At 32.5% G+C, this 23,207-nt stretch overlaps 1 protein-coding gene across 1 annotated transcript; it reads right to left on the reverse strand.

The window, feature by feature from the left end:
* Nucleotides 1-957: 957 nt before the first annotated feature.
* On the reverse strand, nucleotides 958-22,098 carry sec14l8 (SEC14-like lipid binding 8). The gene is made up of 12 exons (XM_051110668.1): nucleotides 21,952-22,098; nucleotides 21,545-21,620; nucleotides 17,623-17,666; nucleotides 15,415-15,477; nucleotides 15,078-15,266; nucleotides 13,387-13,482; nucleotides 13,234-13,294; nucleotides 13,041-13,124; nucleotides 12,490-12,596; nucleotides 4,023-4,162; nucleotides 2,042-2,211; nucleotides 958-1,942 (listed from the first exon to the last, which is right to left on the reverse strand). The coding sequence occupies exons 1-12, from the start codon at nucleotides 22,003-22,005 to the stop codon at nucleotides 1,839-1,841; spliced, it is 1,188 nt and encodes a 395-aa protein (XP_050966625.1). The 5' UTR covers nucleotides 22,006-22,098; the 3' UTR covers nucleotides 958-1,838.
* Nucleotides 22,099-23,207: the final 1,109 nt, after the last annotated feature.

Here is a 23,207-nt window from a genome sequence, read left to right on the forward strand (position 1 = left end):
ATACATATGAATATAAAATGCATTACAGTACACTGATGGATTCCACAATACACAATATATTTATTTTCCTAACAAATACACTACCAGTCAAAAGTTTTTAAACAGTAAGATTTTGTAATGTTAAAAGAAGTCTATTCAGGTCACCAAGCCTGCATTTATTTAATCCAGATTACAACAATAACAGTAAAATTCTGGAATATCTTTACTATTTAAAATAACTGTTTCTATTTAAAAATATTTTAAAATGTAATTTATTCCTGCGGTTTCAAAGCTGCATTTTTAGCATCATTACTCCAGTCATGTGATCCTTCAGAACTCATTCTAATATTCTGATTTGCTGCTAAAAAAAAGAAAATTAAATAAATTATTATTATTAAAGAAGAATAAATCTCATAGGCTCACCAGGGGTGAATTGTGATCTAAAATGACAGTACAAACACTACTATTGTGAATTATTAGATTTCCTTAGATAGATTCCCTTGTTAATGGCGCCTTCTAATGGACAAAGATGTAACTACTGACTTCATTTTAAATGATTTACATGCTTCACCAACAGATGGAGCCATCAGACAGGCGACAACCTTTTATTAATACAACTATATCACACATTCTCAAAATACTTACCATATCCAGGCTTGAAGTAAATTTAAGCATCCAAAATAAAAGTTGTTTACATACTATATGTGTTTACAGTGTATAAATATTATGTATATATAAATACACACACACATACATGTATATATTAAGGTAAAATATTTTAGATTTATATATAAAATACATAGAAGTATAAATATACATATAAATGTTTTTTTAAATATATACATGTATGTGTGTGTATTTATATATACATAATAAATATACACAGTAAACACACATATAGTATGTAAACAAACTTTTATTTTGGATGCAGTTAATCGCTATTAATCTTTTGACAGCCCTAATAAATAAAGACATTAACTTGTTTTTGTGATTGCAATGTATATATTTAATGGGTTAATTAATCAAAATCAATACAATATCACTTATAAATTACATTAATATTACAAAACCAACAGAAACAAATCAGACAAAATACAATGTGGTCATCAAAGAAAGACACTGACCAAACACACACGTGCTGCTGGAATCAAATACGGGCAGTGTTACTGTAAACACAAGGACCTGAGGTATAAAATCTCATGCTAAGCAAAGGTTTACAACATCAATTAGTGGGATTAAAAACTGCAAACCAGCCATGACGTCAACATCATACTCCGTATGAAGTCAAATGCTCTTTGTAAACAGAATATTTTAAAAAGTTTCACAGATTTGTGTGCATCAACAATTTAACCCTTTACCACAATCTGAGGGAAAAGTGTGCAGACTCATCTGAGTTCATTATCTAAATGAATTCATTATCAAAACGAACTAAAGGGCAAACTCAAATAACACCAAGACAGTTTCAGTCTAGTAATCTGCAGCACAGTTGTTACACTTGATAAACCACAGCTCAATGATAAGCTCAGTGATACAACGTCATTAATACATGATGTCAAATCAACTTGATATCAGCTTCATCTCAGAGAAACTTGAATCATACTGGCATTAAAGTCATTATCCAGATATGTCGGTGGACGATACAGTCAGTCATTGCACGTCGAACACTGAGGTGTAAATTTCGTCCCACCATTGTAATGCATTGATTGGTCAGTTTAATTAGATACACTCCTTTTCAAGAGCAGCATTATTATAATTTCCTAGCATTTTTCTAAAATGTCATAAGTTTGTTATGCTTCAGAGGAAGTTTCTAAACTGTTTCATAATCTCAAATCTCAAATGCTTTCTTGTTGTCATAATTTCTAACGCTCTGATTGGTTGATTTGACTAGGTAGGAGGACCTCCACTGTGAAGCTGACCGTTTTGGACTGGAACATGCTGTATGTGTTGTCAAATCGCAGGACATCTGAATAAAACAGTAAATAAATACAGTAAATCCAAATGCCAGTTTAATGTTCATCTTAATTGGGTATATAAAATAAAAAGCTTGCAAGTCTGTACTTACACACTCCTGGATCTGGGCAGGTGAGGGATCCGTCCTCGGGTACCAGGTGAGCGTTGTAACGCTGATTTGGCACAACTTCCTTCATTTCACTAGCTTTGATCCTCTCTCCCATCTTCTTCTTCATATAGACACCGAAACCTATGTCTGCACCATCACAAGTGAACTGCCATCTAAAGAAAAGACCGTCAAATTGAGTAGAGCATCACACATTGACTAAGTTCCTGTGCTAGTGCAGAGGTACCAAATGTCTATACTCTTATACAGAATATGATGAATAAATGTCAAAAATATTCATTTATAATAGGTTCAAAGGTTCATATTTATAAGGTATAAGGTATAAACGTAGTATATTTACTTAAACAGTCTCATACAAATGCTGCATTTATTTGATCAAAAATACAGAAAAAAATGTAATATTGTGAAATATTATTATCATTTAAAAGAACTGTTTTCTACTGGAATATATATTTTAAAATGGAATTTATTTTTGTGATGCAAATCACATTACTCCAGTATTTAGTGCCACATGATCCTTTATAAATCATTCTAATTTGCTGATTTATTTTTATGTTGGAAACAAACCTGTAACAAACCTGTAACCGCTCAGTACATTTTTATTCTTCATTTTTATTTTTAAGAAATTAATAGTTTTATTCAGCAAGGATGTGTTAAATTGATAAAATGTGATAGGAAATACGAATACAGTTAGTATCAAAGGTTGCAAACAAATATTTAGCAACACAACTGTTGCCAATATTTACATTTCTAATAATAAGTCAGCATATTAGAATGATTTCTGAGGGATCATGTGACACTGAAGTAATGATGTAATGATGCTGAAAAATCAGCTTTGCATCACAGGAATAAATTCTATTTTAAAGTATAGTAAAATAGAAACCATTATTTTAAATTGTAATAACATTTTGCAAAATTACTCCTTTTTCTGTACTTTTGATCAAATAAATGCAGCTTTGATGAGCATAAGAGACTTCTTTAAGAAAACATTACAAAACTTACTGATCCCAAACTTCTAAACAGCAGTGCATACAGAGAAAAAACAAGTCAAGGCAAATGTTTTTATAAAGTGCTTTTCACAATTGCTGTAAAGGAGCTTTAGAGAAATATATAATATCTTCATGTCCTGTAGTCAGACATAACTAATCTGTACATAATTATACATATATGACTTATGATTTCATTATTATTAAAATTATTATTATTTATATTTTATTCATTTATTATAAATGTTATGTACAAATAATTAATTTAGTTAATTGTGTGCAAATTGGTATTTTTCCCCCAAAATACTATGCACAGTTTGAACTGTAATTGTTTATTTAATATACACTATTATTTAAACATTTTGGGTCAGAAAGATAAAAAAACAAAAACTTTTTCCGGCAAGGAAACATTAATTTTAAACTTAAAAAAAAAAAAGAACTATTAAGGTTTCCACAAAAATATAAAGCAGCAGAACTGTTTTCTACATTCATAATATGATTCTTGAGCATGAAATCAGCATATTAGAATAATTTCTGAAAAATCACATGACACTGAAGACTGGAGTAATGATGCTGAAAACACTTAACAATATTGTTATTTTTACTGTTTTTGATTAAATAAATGCAGCCTTGGTAAGGAATAGGACTTATTTCAGAAATTATGAAAGATGCAAAAGTAGTGCATTATTTTGTTCACAGTAGGTCCAATTTATTGAAATTATCTTATGAATGTGCATGTTGAATCCTGCAAGTTGCTGAAAGTGTTTTTAATGTTGTCAATGCAATCAAATGAAACCACACTTTCACATCCAAACCCAGGCCTTGTCAATCAAAGTCATGTCAACAAACCCAATGTCAGTAAACCCAAATGCACATCCCATGCAGAGAGCATTGCTGGTTATAGTTTTTCTCAAAGGGTTTGGTATTTTAATCTAATAAATAGTATTATGAAGCATTTTTGTGTTCCTCAGATTGCTTACCTCAGCGCACAGTTTGGTGCAAGCAGCTCATATTCCATCTGATGAGATGAGCCACGGCCGATAGTCACAGACTGATCATAGTCCACCTTAATGGAGTCTCGAACATAGTAGGTCTTGGGAACCTCCGATCCGAAGGTGATCTGAGGAAAAACACAGAAACCTTTGTTTAATGCGTGCTTGGCTGAAATGAGTTGGTAATAATCAGAATTGAAAATGAAAAAAGAAAACAAAGGAGGAGGAAACTTACAGAAGCATCATGAGAGCAAAAGATAAAAGCCTGACATTTTAACGTTAGTAAACAAGGAAACAGAAGGAAAAAAACAGACAGGATAGAAGCCCAAATCAAAGTGGCTTTTAATAAGAAACACAAACAACCTTTACATGCACTGTTCTATTCTATTCTAAAGCTTAAGGAGCTTAAAGATAAAAATGTTGGAAGTTTACAGCCTGCAGATGTGCTCATGTTTATATATTTTCAAAATCCAGTAAAATACAGAAATAAAATTCTACATTGTCACTGAATACAATAGCAAAAGAAACAACTTGACAACATAAACATCAGACACTTTATAAAGAGTTAAGGTCACGTTGTCTGGAGTCACAGACTCAAATATAAAGATGATGGTTGTGAAAAAGTGTGTCACTCAAATTGATGCACTTATATATATATATATATATATATTTTCATACGCATACACAAATTTAGACACTCAAAATCACAGACAATAGTACATATTAAATGACTCAACGTGTATTAAATCCCAATTCACATACTGTTAGTGCATCCCAAAAAATATGTTGAAAATACTACACAAAAGGTGCATGGATGGTAATATAGTACCATATAATTTAGGGCCCTATGATTTTAGCAATGCAGAAAACACAGATGGTTTGCAGAATCCAGTTATAAATTTGAATATGCTGTATGACACGGAATGCCATGGAATTTGGCAAATTTTAGATAAATACATCAAAAGTAGGTCAGTACATTTAAATCAAAACACTGTATGGACTAATTTGTGTAAATATTAAGCCAAAAAATATCTAAAATATTACTTAATATACTACTACAACTAAAATTATTATTAAAACATTATTTTTAAGGAATATTCACCAGAAAAATTATTTACCAGAACTTAAAAAAAAAAAAAAAACTCAGTAACTCAGAAAATTATAAAATTAATTATTTAAAGATGCTTTTGATTATTAAAACTTGATTAAACCACTAAAATGGAAACCAGAAAATTAATGGAAAACAGAATTAGCTAAAAATAAAACTAATTTGAGAAAAATGTAATTTAATTAAAATATGTTTTAATGTAATTACATTTAATTTAACCATTAAAACAGAGAAAAATTAAATCTAGAAAACAGAATAAAAAAAGAATTTGATAAAATGTAATAAAACAGATTTCATAGGGACAGAATTATCTAAAAATAAAACTAAATTTGAGAAAAATGTAATTATTTGATTAAATTAAAAGATTTTTTTTTATATGTAATTACATTTAATTTAACCATTATCTAGAAACATTTAAATGAAAAAAACAGAGTCCACATAAATTAAAAAAAAATTGAATTTTGGAAAAAAATAAAACCCTATTAAAATACTATTATACACTACTGTTCAAAAGTTTGGGGTTAGTCATTTTTTTAAAGAAATTAATACTTTTATTCAACAATGATGCATTCAATTGATCAATTGATTTACAGTAAAGAAATTTACAATTTCTAAAAATGTAGAATAGTTTATATTTTAAATAATGGCTAAAAAATAAAGCTCCTATTCATCAAAGAATCCTAAAATATATCACAGTTTCCACAAAAATGTTAAGCACCACAACTGTTTTCAACAGTTATAATAAGAAGAAATTTGAACACCAAATTTCTGAAGGATCATGTGGCACTGAAGACAGGAGCAATGGGCTGCTGAAAATTCAGCTTTGACATCATAGGAATAATTACATTTTAAAATATATTAATGAAATAGTTATTTTAATTTTAATATTTTATGTAATTGTTTTTACTGTCCTTTTGTAGACTAAATAAACGCAGTCAAAAATATTGAACAGTAGTGTTATATAATTACAGATGGATAAAATCTAGTCTCATCTTAATTTTTGTGCCTGTTGAACATTCCATTTCATCCAGAAGTGTGTCACATAATTGCAACATAGACTACTCAAAGTCTTTTTTTATAAAATTGATTTTAGGTTAAGGTAACTTAATTTAGAGAGTACAGGAATATATGTAGATGGCACCATTTACATATCATCTCTGTAATGTGTAGTAGAAGCATGTGAATTGGGACTGAACCACAATCTTATTTCTCACTCCATAAAACATTCTTGTGTAAAGACATTCCAGCAGAAGCCTGTTGTTCTGTGATTTGCGTAAGTCTCGACATGTCATTCAAACATGTATTGACTCCATCTGTGCTCATTAGTACGAACAGATCCTTCTTGTGTACTTGCATCCATCCCCCTTCAGTAATTTTCCCACGAAGGAAGTGCTCTGTTTTTCTTTAAGGTTAATTACAGGTTTAATAGGCAAGAAAACTGCCGTCCGTATGTCACACCAGTGGGAAAACAAGCACTCTAACTCTCTTCAAGACAAAATAAACAACTACTATCTTCAGCTCTCTAGCCTTGAACACAGGAAACAAACGTTTATTTGACTTGTGCGATATCACAGTCCAACAAAGACTCCAAGAAATACAGTTAATAAATATTTCTAACTAAATAACTAAACATCAGTCCACTTTGAGTGTTCACAAAGTCTTCTGAGGTCTTTTTTAGCACTTCGAGTCCTGAAGGGGGCAGCAGCTTTACCTGTGTATCTACATACAGACACAAAACGCCTCAGTTCAGATCTCTGAATGTGATTTGGGTTTCAAATCCTACTTGTAGCGATGGGAAGTTCGGATCATTTTACCGACTTTGACCTTTGAGTCTCGTTCAGCAAAACGAACAAATCTTCTTTCGAGTCTTTTCGTTCATTTTAGCAAAACATAATTAAAATGTTACGTGTTACTTCCCTAACACATCTAACGTTACTGCTTACACAAACGTTGATCACACTACAAACAAGACAATACTATAACGCTATAAGAAACATTAAAGATTAATTCATTGTTTACCTGGGTCTTTAGTCTATGATTAGCTCACCTCACCTCTTATCTGACAAGTTTTCGGGTTTGAGTCGTTCGTTCATTACGTGACAGCCCCCTAAGCTTAACCTATGCGGTATGAGCCGGAAAGAGAATTGATTAGTTCATCTCTAGAGTCTTCGGGTCATTCGTTCATCAAACCCTAAGACTCGAAACAGGTGAACTAATTCCAGTACAGAACCTAATAGGATGTTGCGCATGCGCGACTGAACGAATCACTCCCCGAGACGACTCGTTCTTCCCGAGTCACATTAAAGATTCGTTCAAAATGAACGAATCGTTCAAGAACGACCCATCACTACCTACTTGTGGACTAGTGAGCAAGTGATGTAATGTTACATTTCTCCAAATCTGTTCTGATGAAGAAACAAACTCATTTACATCTCAGATGGCCTAAGGGTGAAAACATTTTCAGCAAATTTACTTTTTTGGGTGAACTATTTCATATTCTTCATATTTTGTAGTTTGCTGTTGTTACATTGATGTTTTAGGAGGATTCATAAGGTGACCTTGAGTGTCATGAAAGGTGCCTATAAATAAAAACAAAAGAATTAATGAAAGTTTGATAAGATGCTTTTGAAGTGCCAGTGCCATAACAGCCCTTTGCTCTTCACATTCAGGATTTATCACAAACAGAATCATATCCACAACAGATTGGAGGGGGAGATTAGTCATGTCATGTGTTCCAAAGCTGCAACCATGCCAGCTGATCAACTGAGTAATCAGCCTATGCAATAGCCAGTGGAGCAATAGAACAGGCTCTCGTCCAGATTACACCACAAGTGCATCATAAAGAAATTCATAATGTTTTGTAATCATAAACTGATATAGATAAATAACCATTTGACAGCTATTCCACCCTTCTGTTGCTTTGAGACACTAATGGACACTAAAAATACAACTATAAGGAGGTTGTCAGAGGCGGCAGACTGACTATGTTGCTATAGACCAATTTGGAGTAGACGTCACAGTTACACGCATAGTGGTTGCAGAAAAAGGTAAATGGGTAAAATTCATGGAATCAGAGAAAAAGAAAAAAATGTTGTGCCTTTTGATGTCAAAATCAGAATGCAAATAATTTTATAGGGTACTGTCATCAAAGACGCCATTTGAAGCTAAACGCAGATGTTTAAACGTGCATACTATGAATGAAAACTGCTATGATCACTTTTAAAGCATAAATTTGATTTAAATAGGTCTACATAATATTCACATATGCTGTTAATAGGGGACCTATTGTGTTAGCCCTACAGTTACAGCATGACATGTTATTTAAACCTATTACTATTAAAGGAGAAGTCCACTTCCAGAACAAAAATAGATAATGACAGATAATGTACTCACCCCTTGTCATCCAAGATGACAAGATGTTCGTGTCTGTCTTTCCTCAGCCATAAAGAACTTATGTTTTGTTGAGGAAAACATTTCAGGATTTTTTTTCCATATAATGGACTGATATGGTGTCCCGATTTTGAACTTCCAAATTGCAGTTTAAATGCGGCTTCAAACGATCCCAAATGTGGTTGTAAACGATCCCAGCCAAGGAAGTAGTTTTTTTATTTTCAATAAAATAATACAATTTATATACATTTTAATGTCAAACGCTCGTCTTGTCTTACTGTGCCTGAACTGTTTTTTCCGGTTCATGACAGTTAGAGTATGTTGAAAAACTCCCATCTCATGTTCTCCCTCAACTTCAAAATCGCCTTATATCACTGTTTTACCTTTTTTGTTAAGGGTGTTTGATCTTCTTTGCATGTTCACTTTGCAAAGACTGGGTTGGAACTTCTGCAGCGATGTAGGATGATTTTGAAATGATTTTTGAAGTTGAGGGAGAAAATACGTTTGGAGTTTTTCAACATACCATAACTGTCTTGAGCCAGAATACACAGAGTTCATGAAGAGAAAGACAAGACGAGCATTTGAGATTAAGAAGTATTTAAATTGTATTTTTTTAAAATGAAAACAACCGATCGTTTCACTAGACAAGACCCTTCTTCCTCGGCTGGGATCGTTTACAACCACATTTGGGATCGTTTGAAGCCGCATTTAAACTGCCTTTGGAAGTTTAAAATCAGGGCACCATATCAGTCCATTATATGGAGAAAAATCCTGATATGTTTTCCTCAAAAAAACATTTCTTTACAGCTGAAGAAAAAAAGACATGAACATCTTGGATGACAAGGGGGTGAGCACATTATCTGTAAATTTTTGTTCTGGAAGTGGACTTCTCCTTTAACATTTTTACATCACATTTATTTATTTTATCTTACAATTCTGACTTTTTTTTCCTCACAAATGCAAGTTTATATCTTCTAATTCACACTTTATAACTCGATTTAACTCAAAATAGTGTGTTTGTCAATTCTGAGGGGGAAAAAAAGCCAGAAGTATGGGATATAAAGTCCTATTCTGAGCCAAGGTGAAAAGAGAGAATGACGAGTTGTTTTTCCTTTTTAGAATCGGAATTGCAAGAATAAAGTCAGAATTTCAAAATATAAAATCAAATTTACTTGATTTTAATTTTAATTTACTTAATTTTTTATTATTTTATTCCATGGCTCCATAGATTGCCACTTGAAAACTGTCATTTTCTGTTACCAGATAGGCTCCGTCCACAAAAAAATGTCATCACTGTTTCAGATCTGTAAGACTATCCCATTATCTAACATTAATTTTTGTGAATAACAGTGCTTATCGCTGGGTAACGAACTCTTGAAAATGACATCTATTAAATAGAATCTATAATTTTTTAAAACTATTTTGTACCATATCCATGTAAATCTCTCTGGGATTTTCTGCAACCATGATGTACGCGCATCCCGAATGTTTACAAACCGATAATTGGTGTCTATACAACATTTCCTGGTTTGACTGGTATGCTGACACTAGAATAAGCAGGAAGCTCGTATAGATTTGAACTAAATAGGTGAATATGCAGATTCAAAACAATAAACTGAGCAACACAGAGCAGGGAGAGGACTGCCAAACTTCATTTACATCTGTCAATGTATCATAAACTGAAAGGAAAGCATGTCAAAACAAACGCTAATGTCGGCTTTTCATTTAGTCTGAAGGTCGTATGGGACTTATGTGGGCTGAACACAGCATTGTTGGACGTTTTACTATTAAATAATACAAAAACACAATAACGAGAAGAATAACAGTGTGCAGTAAAGGGTAAAACTGTTTGCACTACAAACCAGCGTGCTCTATGACACTAGATAAGCAGGAAACAAACAGCATCCAAACAGTCCAAAATAAACTTTTGACTATAAAACTGCCCTTTGCATTACTTCAGAAATGTATTTTTGGTAATTGGAATTATTACGCTATTTCCATATTATATTTGTAGCATATCCTGATGTGTCTCGTAGCATCATATACAAGCCAGTGAAGCTTTCTGTTATGCCAATTGTCTAAAAATGTGATCTCTGTTCCTCATATTTACATTATGGCGGTTTAACAGCATGACTGTTTCTCCACATGAAGATCCAGAGTTGCGATAAGAAAAAAACTGCTAAACTGCTTATGGTAAAATTTTCCACTGAGGAAAAACTGTTTTGTACATGCAAGAGTCAATGTATTTTTCTTTAATACTCCAACTACATCTGTACAATTTTATTTGCTCATGTCTCAAGCTGTCTTTTTTACTTCGTAAATTAAACCATCAATTATTTCGCAAAAAAAAAAAAAAAAAAATCCTGGAAATTTTGATGGTTGGTAAGTGTTAATTTTGGATATTTCTATAAATATCTAAACATACTTAAAACTATGGAACCATGTTTTCACCATGGGATAAAAAGGTGGTTATAATTTTTTTTTATCTCACAATTTACACTTTTTTTCTTGCAATTCTGAATTTGTATCATAACAAAAAATCCAGAATTGTGAGATATAAACTTAGAATTGCAAGATATAAATGCAGAATTGCAGAAGTTGTGAGATAAAAAGTTGTAATTATCTTTTTCTTTCATGACACAAAGCAAAAAACAAGATGCAAACTTAAAATTCTGAGAAAAGTAGTTAGATTTGCAAGAGAAAAGAAAATCTGATCTGTGAGATAAAAATGTATTTTTTTTTTTTTTTAATTCTGTGGCAGAAATGGGCTTGTAAACAAAACAAATGTACCCGAAATGCAAATCTGTACTGAGAATTAAATAATATTAGGGATGTAACAATATCAATATCTCACAATATGATAATATTGTGATATGAAGTCCATGATACAATATTTATTGCGATATAAAAAAATAAAAATAAAAAAAATGAATGAGATAAATTCTGTACATTTTAAAGTTAAATTTTTCTATCTAAGTCACTTTGAACATTCAAAATATGATCTCAAACCCATGTTCTTAACTAAGAAAACGTAAGTCAGAAAGAAGTCAGTACATTGACTTGTACCTGAAATTTAAAGGGGACTCAACCCTCATTTTAATTGTGGTCCGTCTCAGTCTAAATTACATTCATACTGGTGTTTAAGGAAGCCAAACAAATTAATATATAATAATAATAATAATAACAACAATGACAGTAACAGCCATATATTGTAAAACAACTGCACTGCAAAATAAATGAAAATTAATATTTCATAGGTATATTATTTTTGCTTTACACTACAGTGAGGAAATTACAATACTTATTTCCTAATTTCTACACTTGAAAGAGATGTTCTGAATTTGGACTGCATTTAAACCACTAGCTGTCAGCAATTCATACTGCACTTTAAATTCATTTTTGCACTTTTTTTACAGAAATGGCAGATGGAAAACTCCAGCTTTAGTGAAAACAGGCTTACGAAAAACGCGTCTCATGACAAATCTAGTGAAATGCTGTAATCATCTGCTGCGAAAATAAGGCATAATGGTGACCGTTGCGTTCCCAAACGTACAATACATTCTCTGAAACCTCTTAGTATTTTACTAATTTCAGCTAATTTGAGATGTTTTAAAATGAAGCCCAAACTCAATCAACAAACTCAGAAATTCTTTACATTTCTAAAATGAATCGTACGATGCTTCACTGCTGATTTTAGACTAAATGATCAGATTAACGACCCTCTATGCCAATCAGAAAAGTGGGTTTCGCACATGGGTTAGACCTCAAGATTCATGAAACGGAAACTGCTGACTAATTCTCGTGCGATTTTCCCAACTTCCTAAATATCTTAAGTGCCATTCTCATCAACTGAAAGAAGAAATTTAGGTTTAGTTACAGCTAAAGCATTACCTCGTTAGCAAGTCAACGTCACTAAGCCAACATTAGCATGATACATGCTCTTTGTTTCTTACTCACCCTGGTTCTACATCTGGGGTCACCATCAGGGTCGGTCAGTTTGCCTCCATAGTACGCTGGGAGTTCTTCAGGGTCGATGTACTTCTGTAAAACCTCTTGCCAGTTTGCTGAAGAAACAGACAGAAGCTTAGTCACACTTCACTTAATGATAAAATGCATTTGACTTATGTCAAACATCTGGATGGCAACTGTGGGTACGTCTGTTGAGCATTTTGACTCTCAAACATAGGAAACACGTACAGCAAACAATTTAAATGGAAAATCAACAAGTGTTTTTTTTTTAACAGCAGTAGCTGCAGCTAGTAATTTACTTTAAACAAGCCTTGTCTGTTTATATGCACCAAAGGATAACTTGAAATTATAGGCTGTGGTAACTGACAGGATGTCAAACAGAATATTCCTTTAGGAAACACCCTAGCTAATCCGTCAGCCAAAGATATTTGGAAAACTTTTCACCAAAATGCATTTAGATTCAGAATGAGCTGAAAACTCCAGACCAATATGGGAATTTCTCTGAAAAAGTGTTATGTGTGATATGCGTGTTCTCTTACATCCCAGTACGACGACCTTACGGCGAGTGTCCTCACTCAAAAAATGTTTCACCAGATTGTAAGCCACAGGAAACAGCTTGGGTGCTGCAACAGAAACAGTTTGAGATTCAGATTTCAAAAGCTGTATATCACAGTGACATGCACAATATGTATTGCCTACTAATTTGTGCAAAGTTGGGAAAATACTACTGACCTTTAATGACAAATAACCTCTTGAGTCCCTCTGGATAGTTATCTTCAAACATAGTGAGAATCTATGAAAGGAAATTGAACACATAAGCCTAATGCAAGTGAAAGAACCAAACAATATAATAATAATCAATCAATAAATAAAAAAAGCACAGACCTCTCCATAAGTCTCTATAGCAGGTTTGTATAAATGCTTCATTCCTAGACCTTCACAGTCATAGACCATAGTAATGGACTCAATGTTCCTACCCAGCTGGGAGAGGAGAAAGAAAACAGATAGACATAAACTATTAAATATACATTGAAATTATGATTTGATTTCTTATAAACCCAGTTCAGTGAATCTGGAATAAACTACATGACTTTTGCTTCAGCTGGTTTTGTTCAAAATGACTTGTCTGATGACGTGTTCCCTAGGGGTTCCCATTTTTTTCCCGTTTTTTTCTTAACTACACCCTCAGGATTTAGGTTAATGTTTCAATAATTTAACAACATATTTTCATATTTACGGTCATCTGATGTTGGTTAATGGTCACATAGCATGCAAGTAAAGTTAAAGAGATAGTTCACCCAAAAATTTAAATTCAGGTAGTAATTACTTGTATCATTCTGTAAGACCTTCTTTCATCTTCAGAACAGAAATTAAGATATTTTTGATTAAATCCAAGAGCTCTCTTTTCCTCTTTCTGACTATTTTAGGGCCCTATGATTTCCACGATGCAGACAACAGAATCGTGGAATCCAGTCTTAAATATGGAATATATATGGATATATGGGTATATATATCAGAAAAGGACTGGTAAAATGTATATATATATATATATATATATATATAGATATATACGCATTTTACCATTTCTTTTTTGGGGAAAAAAACCTATTGTCATATCATAAAAACAGAGAAACACATAGGTCTTTACAATAACCCGTCAAAATAAAAGTTTGGTTAGTTAATGTAATGTAGTTAGTGCAACAATAGTACTACTAGTACAACTAGTATTTTTATTTACCAGGAAAAATATAAACACACAACACAGCATTTCTGAAAATAAGAAAAAAATAAAATAAAATAAATTATTTTGCGATGCTTTTGATTAATAACATTTAATGAAACAATTAAAATGGAATCCAGAAAATTAATGGAAAACACAGAATTTGGTAAAAAAATAAAACTAAATTTGAGGTGGGAAAAACATATTCCATAGAGCCTTAAAAAATTCATTTTGGTTAAACTTTGAATAAATTGCTGTTAAATTGTGTAAGTTTCATGATTTCAATTATTAGACAAGCTTTTTGAAACATTAAAACAGAATTTGGGAAAAAATGAAAAATGGATTTCATAGGGTCCTACTATTTTAATGATGTCCTTACTACTTTTCTGGGTCTTGAATGTGTCAGTTGCATTGTTGTCTATGCAGGGTCAGAAAGCTCTCGGATGTAATAAAAAATATTTTAATTTGTGTTCCAAAGATGAACGAAGGTCCTACGGGTTTAGAATGACATGAGGGTGAAAAATTAAAGACAGAATTTTAATATTCAAGTGAGCTATACCTTTAAAAAATGATAATAATTAACGTTTTATTTTTGTTGTTTTCATTTTAAAATTCTTTCTACATAAGGCTGCACAACATGGCCAAAAAATTTTCAGCAATTATTTTGTCATAGTTTGTGATTGCACATAGCCCCTAAAGAGACATGGCGATGGTTAAAAAAAATCAGATGGGAGGAAAAATTATATTTCTATGTTTTTACACTCACTTGCAGAATATTTTGCACAAGTATTGTGTTCCCCCAAGAAACTCTACGTGAGCTCCAAAAATTATTCCTCACCATTTTTCACACACCTACCCGTTCGCTCTGTAAGTCGCACTCTTTCTGCAGAATCTCACAGTCTCTGACTTTAGACTTGACAAAGTCCTGCTTGGACGCCGAATGCATCAGACCCCTAGGGTCCAAAGGTCCGATGACATCATACCAGACCGGGCTTCCTTCACGGTCATGGCCGCACATGCCACCAGACAGATACTTCTCTATTACCTAAGCACAAAAATAATATCAAGAGCAAATCCTAAAATTAAACTCCTAAAGTCATCTCTGAAAAGTTTTGTAAATATTAAATATCCATCTATCTATATATATAATGTTAAATAGAAAATCCATTCTTTAATCATAAAACGAGTCATACCTCTGGCACCTGCCATTCCGTAGTGATGGTGTCAACTTTCATGTTTTTCCGAAATTCCATGTGCTGTGCATGAGAAACAACACATCATTTAAAAACATGCCTGTGTTTTTTCCCTAAAACTGTATTTACTTGATCAGGATTGAGAACCATCACCACAGCAACATTTGACAGCGTTATCAGTTCTACATATAATTTGCCTCCATGACTCTGCATATAAGATAATGCTGTGCTTTGAACTGAGGTTCAATGGATACCGGTAACAGAGTTCAGAGATACAACAAGATGGTGAGCAAAAGGTCTGTAATAAAAGACCCATGAACTGCACAAGCATCACTCACACAATGGGAAAGCAAATAGCACTTTAAACACCCAATAGCATAGAATGATCGCGGTGTAATCGCCCCTAAGCTATGATTAGGCAGTGATGTGACTCATCGGCTCCTGAATTAAAACCTGAAAAGCACTGAAAAGTCTCTCATGCACACCAAGGCTGATTTATTTGATCTAAATATAGTAAAAACAGTGTTTTCTATTTCATTTTGAGCATCATTACTCCAGTCTTCAGTGTCAAATGATCATTCAGAAATCATTCTAATATGCTGATTTGCTGCTCGAGAAATATTATCAGTGTTGAAAACAGATTTTTGCTGAAACCATTATACATGTTTTTACAAGACAGTTTCAAGAATATAAAATATGAAATATAAATATTTTGTAACATTTTTACAGTCATTACTTTCAATATAATAAATGTTTTTTGAGCAGCAAATCAGTCTATTAGAATGATTTCTGAAGGATCATGTGACACTGAAGACTAAAGTAATGATGCTCAAAATGCAGCTTTGCATCACAATAATTTTAAACTGTAAGACTATTTCAAAATATTGCTATTTCATTGTATTTTTAATCAAATAAATGCAACCTTGCTGAAAATTAGACTTCTTTTAAAAACAAAAAAAATTCTGTGTGTCTGTATTTTGAGCTTCATCAACACACAGCAATACACTGATGCTCTGAGTGATAAAGTAGTTACAAACAAGTGATCCACGTTTTGAAATTCAATCACAAGAGTTCCACCAGGTGTAACCGGGCGTAATATTAGTAAGATCATATTACATAGTGTTATTCAGCATGTTGTTTAAAGCCTTTGGGTAATGTACACCAAATGCTGACATAAGGCCTGGCATTGTGAAGATCAGTCACACCCAAATCCATCACGCAGCATAAATCTAAAGATTTACAGAAATGCTCTTCTTTCAGTACAATTTCACACAGTCTGTGCAAAGGTTAACAAATTACACACCACATAATTCAGGATTGTTTAAATTGAAGTTTAAATTACAGAACTAGTGATACCAAGAGTTTGTTTATGCACTGTTTATTCAGGTCCCACAAATTTGTGTTTTTTCAGCTTTTTTGTGTATTCGAACTCTTTCCAGCAAAGACTGTATGATTTTGAGATCCATCTTTTCACACTGAGGACACACTGAGGGACTCATATGCAACTATTACAGAAGATTCAAACACTCACTGATGCTCCAGAAGGAAACACAATGCATTAAGAGTCAGGGGGTGTAAACTTTTGAACAGATTGAAGATGTGTACGTTTTTCTTATTTTGCCTAAATATCACATTTTTTTATTTAGTACTGCCCAGAAGATACTTATATGTTTCCCAGAAGATAAAATAAGTTACATTTACCCTGATTTTCAGATTCAAAAAGTTTTCACTCCCCGGCTCTTAATGCATTGGGTTTCCTTCTAAAACATCAGTGAGTGTTTGAACCTTTTGTAATAGTTGCATGTGAGTCCCTCGGTTGTCCTCAGTGTGAAAAGATGGATTGCAAAATCACACAGTCTTTGTCGGAAAGGGTTCAAATACACAAAAATGCTGAAAAACCAAAGAATTTGTGGGACCTGAAGGATTTTTCTGAAGAACAGCGTGTAGTTTAACTGTTCAGGACAAACAAGGGACAAACAAGGGACAAACAAGGTTCTTGAAATAAATACATATTTTTAATATATATTTATTCAGCAAGGATGCATTAAATTGATCAGAAGTGACAGTAAAGGCATTTACAATGTCACAAAAGATTACTATTTCAAATAAACGCTGTTCTTTTAAACTTTTTTCAAATAAACACTTACTGATCCCAAACAGTAGTGTAAATAGTAAAAAACTCAATGAAATAGTATGCATGTGAGATACCTTGCGTAGCATGGCCTCGGATTTCTGTAGATTGAAATTTCTTGCTGTAAAACAAGACAGACAAGTAGCAAAAAAGATTAGTATAAAAACGGACAGGGGGAAAACTAAATGTAAATGTATTACAGGAAGTTTAAGTGTCTTGAAAGGTTTGAACTTCAAACCTTCAGTTTCCAGACCTTATCTTTAACCACAAGACAAAATGATCCACTGATAAACTGGCACACTCACAGTATAAAGAGCAGACCTGTCATACACTTGACTTTACTCAACATCTTTGCTCCACCAGACTCTGTCAGGATAACTGCACAAAACAGGAAGGCATGTGCCACTGAAACTTACTATCTGGTAACAGATTAACTGTTCAGTTGAAAAGAAAATAAGTTTGCATTCATACAGTCCCATGAGCAGACTAGGCAGGCTGCAGTGTGCTGACCTTCAACATATTCCCATGTAGATAGGCTTACTTTAAAGGGACAAGCCTACCTTCAATCAATTTTACAAATTCAACCCAACCCAATTTCATTTCCACAGTCCTGTAAAGTGAGTGGATTAGTTTTATTGTCATCCAGTCACACTTGTCTGAACCTGACTGGCCTAAAGACACAACTGACCCAGAATTAGTCAGACATGAAGTCATACGTAAGTATTTAATACTTATAAAGAAGATTATGTGACACAACTGACAAAAGCACTCAGTGTTTTGTGGAACGGATACATCAGTCGCTTTCTTATAAAGACTTTTAACGGATACAGTGTCTTAAATACATCATTAATCAAACTAACTAGTTAGTTAGTTAGTAATTCAGCTGTTTATTTATCAGCAGCAAAGACAAACACAGTAGCAAAAAATATAAAAATCATAATAACAATAAAACTTGATAAATATGCAATTATATTAATATATAATAATATTTATATAGCATCTAATAATTATTAGACTATTATTATTAATAGTACTGTCAAATTGATTAATCATCGATAATTGCATTTAAAATAAAAGTTTGTACATGTATATATTTTTAGAAGTAAATGTAATAATATTTATATCTAATATAAATCATAAATATTAATACAATAAATATTAATGCTTTTTTTTTTTTTTTTCGTTGCTAATACAGTTGCCAGGGTATTCTGGGTGGTTGCTAGGTGTTTGCTTCCTGGCTTATCCCCAAGTTTCCTGCTATCTCTTTGGCATTCTGGTCACTAGATAGGGCTTCAACAAGTCCGTGAAAATTTTTTCACCCATTTTATTGTCCACAATTAAGGCAATAAGCCTAATCACTTGGAAAAAGTAACAGATATTGCTCATGTCTGTTGCACGAATAGCGCAGGACAAGTTGCACACCTTGAGGTTAAGGTTTTGTTCAAATTCCTAATAGCATAAGCCAAAATAAGTGATATTTGACTTGATTTAGCATCAGTTAAACCTCTACAGCTGTCACAAAGGCTACATTTATTTGTAGCCTATTGGAATATATTTGAAAATGTTATTTATTCCTGTGATGCAAAGCTGAATTTTCAGCATCATGCAGTCATGTCACATGATCTTTCAGCAATCATTCTAATATGCTGATTTGCTGCTCAAGAAGCATTTTTTTATTATTATCAATGCTGAAAACAGCTGCGCTGCTTAATACTTTTGTGGAAACTGTGATACGTTTCTTTTTTCAGCATTCTGTGATGAACAGAAAGTCAAAAGAACATCTACTTTAAATAGAAATTTGTTGTAAACGCATGTACCTGTGCACGCAATGTTGTACTGCAGTGAACTCATATTACATCACTGCAGACCTCAGTGACGTGTTTCACAATCAAGTGTTTATCTTATCAACACTCGCGAGATGCTACAGCCTTTATTAACAAAATGTGCTGTGTCAACACACTCTAACGAAGCACAAAAGATTATAATACAGGTACAGTTGAAGTCAAAAGTTTGCAAACACCTTGCAGATTCTGCAAAATGTTAATTATTTTACCAAAATAAGAGGGATCATACAAAATCCATGTTATTTTTTTTATTTAGTACTGACCTGAATAAGATATTTCACATAAAAGACATTTGCATATAGAGATAATAACAGCTGAATTTGAACCTGAATGATCCACAGTTGTGTTTTTTTGTTTGGTGATAGTTGTTCATGAGTCCCTTGTTTGTCCTGAACAGTTAAACTGTCCACTGTTCATCACAAAAATCCTTCAGGTCCTACTAATTCTTTGTTTTTCAGCATTTTTGTGTATTTGAACCCTTTCCAACAATGACTGTATGATTTTCAGATCCACCTTTTCACACTGAGGACAACTGAGGGACTCACATGCAACTGATCACTGATGGTCCAGAATTAAAAACAATGCATTAAGAGCCAGGGGTGAAAACGTTTGAACAGAATGAATATGCCTAAATATCTTTTTTTTTTCCATTGAGTATTGCCTAGCTACAGAAGCTACTTACATGTTTCCTAGAAGACAAAATAAGTTCAGTTTGCCCTGATCTTCAAACTCAAAAAGGTTTCACTCTCCGGCTCTTAATGCATCATGTTTTCATTCTGAAGCATCGAGTGTTTGAACCTTCTGTAATAGTTGCATACGAGTCCCTCAGTTGTTCTCAGTGTGAAGAGATGGATCTCAAAATCATACAGTCATTGCTGGATAATTCAACTATTATTTTCTCTTGTGGACTATATGTAAACATCTTTTATGTGAAATGTCTTATTCAGGTCAGTGCTAAATAAAAAATAACATGCATTTGTATGACCCCTCTTATTTTGGTAAAATAATTACCATTTTGCAGATTCTGCAAGGTGAATGTAAACGTTTGTCTTAAACTGTATGTAAAACTACATATATGAAAAACCCATATCCCTAGAGGAAAATAATGCACGGTCATGATTCATGACATTCTCGAGCTTCCGTCGTGCATGCTAGATGGTGCCACTGTTTATATGAACATACTAATTAAACAATTACATCAGTAATCCTGCATGCTAGTCTCTGTCTGGTGCCTAGAAATCCCTGCAGAAGACTGGCTGCATTCAGAAACACAAAACAGCCTTTGTCAAAAAGAACAGCCTCTGTAAGGCCGCCAACGAGGTGCTCGAATGCCACTCTGGAGGGTCAGCTAAAAGTTTAGAGAACTTTACATTTATGCCTTTATCAGTACAACAAAGAAACCAAAGATAAACTTAGAGGAACTGTAAAACTTAACGCTTCAGTTAAATCTAGACCCCCAGACCAGTTCCATTTCAGTGTGTGCTTTCTATTCATAAAATAGCCATAAGGATTCAAAATAAGTGAGCGAACAAATAAATTTAGTACACTTCTAACCAGAACAATGCATGAAGGCTTAATCTATCATGTACTGTGAGTTCCAGGACTTTCTGAACTCATCCTCGCCGATCCTGACCGCAGAGATACGCGCAGCATTGATCCGATTACACTGATTCATACTGTCTGCACATGAGACTGGACATGTCGTCTCTTCATAGAATCTAGTCTGAATTGTGTTTGAAAACCCAAGATTCTATTCTGCAAAGATTCTAATCTTTTAAATGTATCATTTCAAAAGATTCTATTTATGAGATCATACATGCCAAATCATTCTGTAAGGTTCTATTTATATATATATATATGGTCAATCTATTTAACAAATGATATTTTGTGCTACTATTTCATAGGTATGATCATTCTATAAAATTCTAGCTTTTATAATTCTATGCAATTCGAATCTTTAGGTAGTATCAGTTTATACGATTTTATAATATTGATTTATAAAACTGTTCTAGCAAGAAAATTTTTTTGTTGTTGTTTACATTAGTATAGGACAGAGGTTTTTTTTCTTTCACTTTCACTCAACAAGTAGCTGAAAATTAATATTTAACCTAATAATTGTTGATTGTGCATCATGAATTTGTGTGAAGTAACTCACCTCTCAGCCATCGGAGAAGAAAGTGGTCACTCTGGGATGGACACTGCGGTAGAATGTCCTTAACATTTTCTCGAAACTTAAGAAAACACATGAACAATTATGCAATGTCACAGTAAGAAGCTGCACAAGCATGCAATTATCCGTTAGCAGCATCTATTCACGTGCTCAACGCTGCAAACTTGAGTAGTTACGTAATTTACACAACTCCGCAAAATAGCGATTAACTAACACTTTTGTGCTCTAATAAAAGTCTATTCATTCTGCATTCTAAGCCAATGTAATTCGGCTGTTTTCATGTGCGGTGTTTGAGTGTGGCCTCTCTGATCCTGAGAGTGTTTCATTCCAAAAACCCTTAGCAGTTAAATCCATCACAGACTGGTGAGAGAAAGAAAAGGAGAATTATTTACCTGAGCCAAAGCTTCGGCTTGTTTCACGCTCAGATCTCCAACTCTTCCGCTCATGTCGCCACGAGTACAGCAGTAATAACTGTCTAAAATCAGCTAGAGTCAGAGACTGTGAGAGAGACTGTGAGCGCTCACTGATGTTTCACGTCCCTCCCACCAGTTGCGCTGCGTCTCCACCGCTGGGGGCGCTACTGGACCACTCATTACAATTACACCACAACATATGAAATTATTACATAATCACATCATTAACATACAATATTATTATTAGCAATATTATTAGCAACTATATATTGATACAAAAACAATGTAGATTAGTATTGCTGTTATTATTAATAAAATTTGTATTATAATTATCATAATTATAGTTACTATATAGTGATAGCCATAGTTTGTTACAATTAGTGGAAGAAAAAATATAAATATAAAATAATAAAATATTAATTATTATGAGGATGATTATTAGCTATTAATATAATTATTAGCTATTATTATTATTATTTTTACATATATAGTAGTGTAAGAAACAAAACAATTTAAATATATATAAAACGAACAACAACTATATGATTTGTGTTACTGTTGTTATTAATATTAATATAATTGTTATTATAATTATCATAATTACATAATTAAGTTACTATATAGTAGTGATAGTTTGTTACTTATATTAGTGGAAGAAAATAAAATAGTAATCTAATAATAGTAATAATAATACATTGTTATATATTTAGTAGTGTAAGAAACAAACTAATTTTTACATATATCAACCAATAACAACAATAATATTGATTAGTGTTGCTATTATTATTATTATTCGTATTATTATAATTATCATAATTATAGTTACTATATAGTGATAGTTTATTACATATGAGTGGAACAAAAATATTTATAAGTAAACTAAAATAATAATATAATAATTATTATTATTATTAGTTACTACTATAATTATTAGCAACTCGTTACATATTTAATATTGTAAAAAAAACGAAACATTATTTTTATATCAAACAATAATATTGATTAGTGTTGCTGTTATTATTACTACTAGTAGTAGTAGTAATAATATAGTTAGTATTATTAAAATTATCATAATTATAGTTACTATACAGTGATAGTTTGTTACAGATATTAGTATTGTAAAAAAAAAAAAAAAACATTGTTTTTTACATATATCAAACAATAATACTGATTAGTGTTGCTGTTATTATTATTAATATAGTTTGTATTATTAAAATTATAATAATTATAGTTAC

This window comes from Labeo rohita, chromosome 5 (genome assembly GCF_022985175.1).
Source record: "Labeo rohita strain BAU-BD-2019 chromosome 5, IGBB_LRoh.1.0, whole genome shotgun sequence".
In the NCBI taxonomy this organism is placed as follows: Eukaryota; Metazoa; Chordata; class Actinopteri; order Cypriniformes; family Cyprinidae; genus Labeo; species Labeo rohita.

What these genes read in the sequence shown, in the direction of transcription:
- sec14l8 (XM_051110668.1), bottom strand. Translation starts at nt 22,005, where the DNA reads ATGAGCGGAAGAGTTGGAGATCTGAGCGTGAAACAAGCCGAAGCTTTG. An exon ending in CCGAGGCCATGCTACGCAAG is followed by an intron (nt 15,478 to 17,622) that starts GTATCTCACATG and finishes TCTCATGCACAG; the next exon opens with CACATGGAATTTCGGAAAAA. An exon ending in ACCCCAGATGTAGAACCAGG is followed by an intron (nt 4,163 to 12,489) that starts GTGAGTAAGAAA and finishes GTTTTTCCTCAG; the next exon opens with ATCACCTTCGGATCGGAGGT.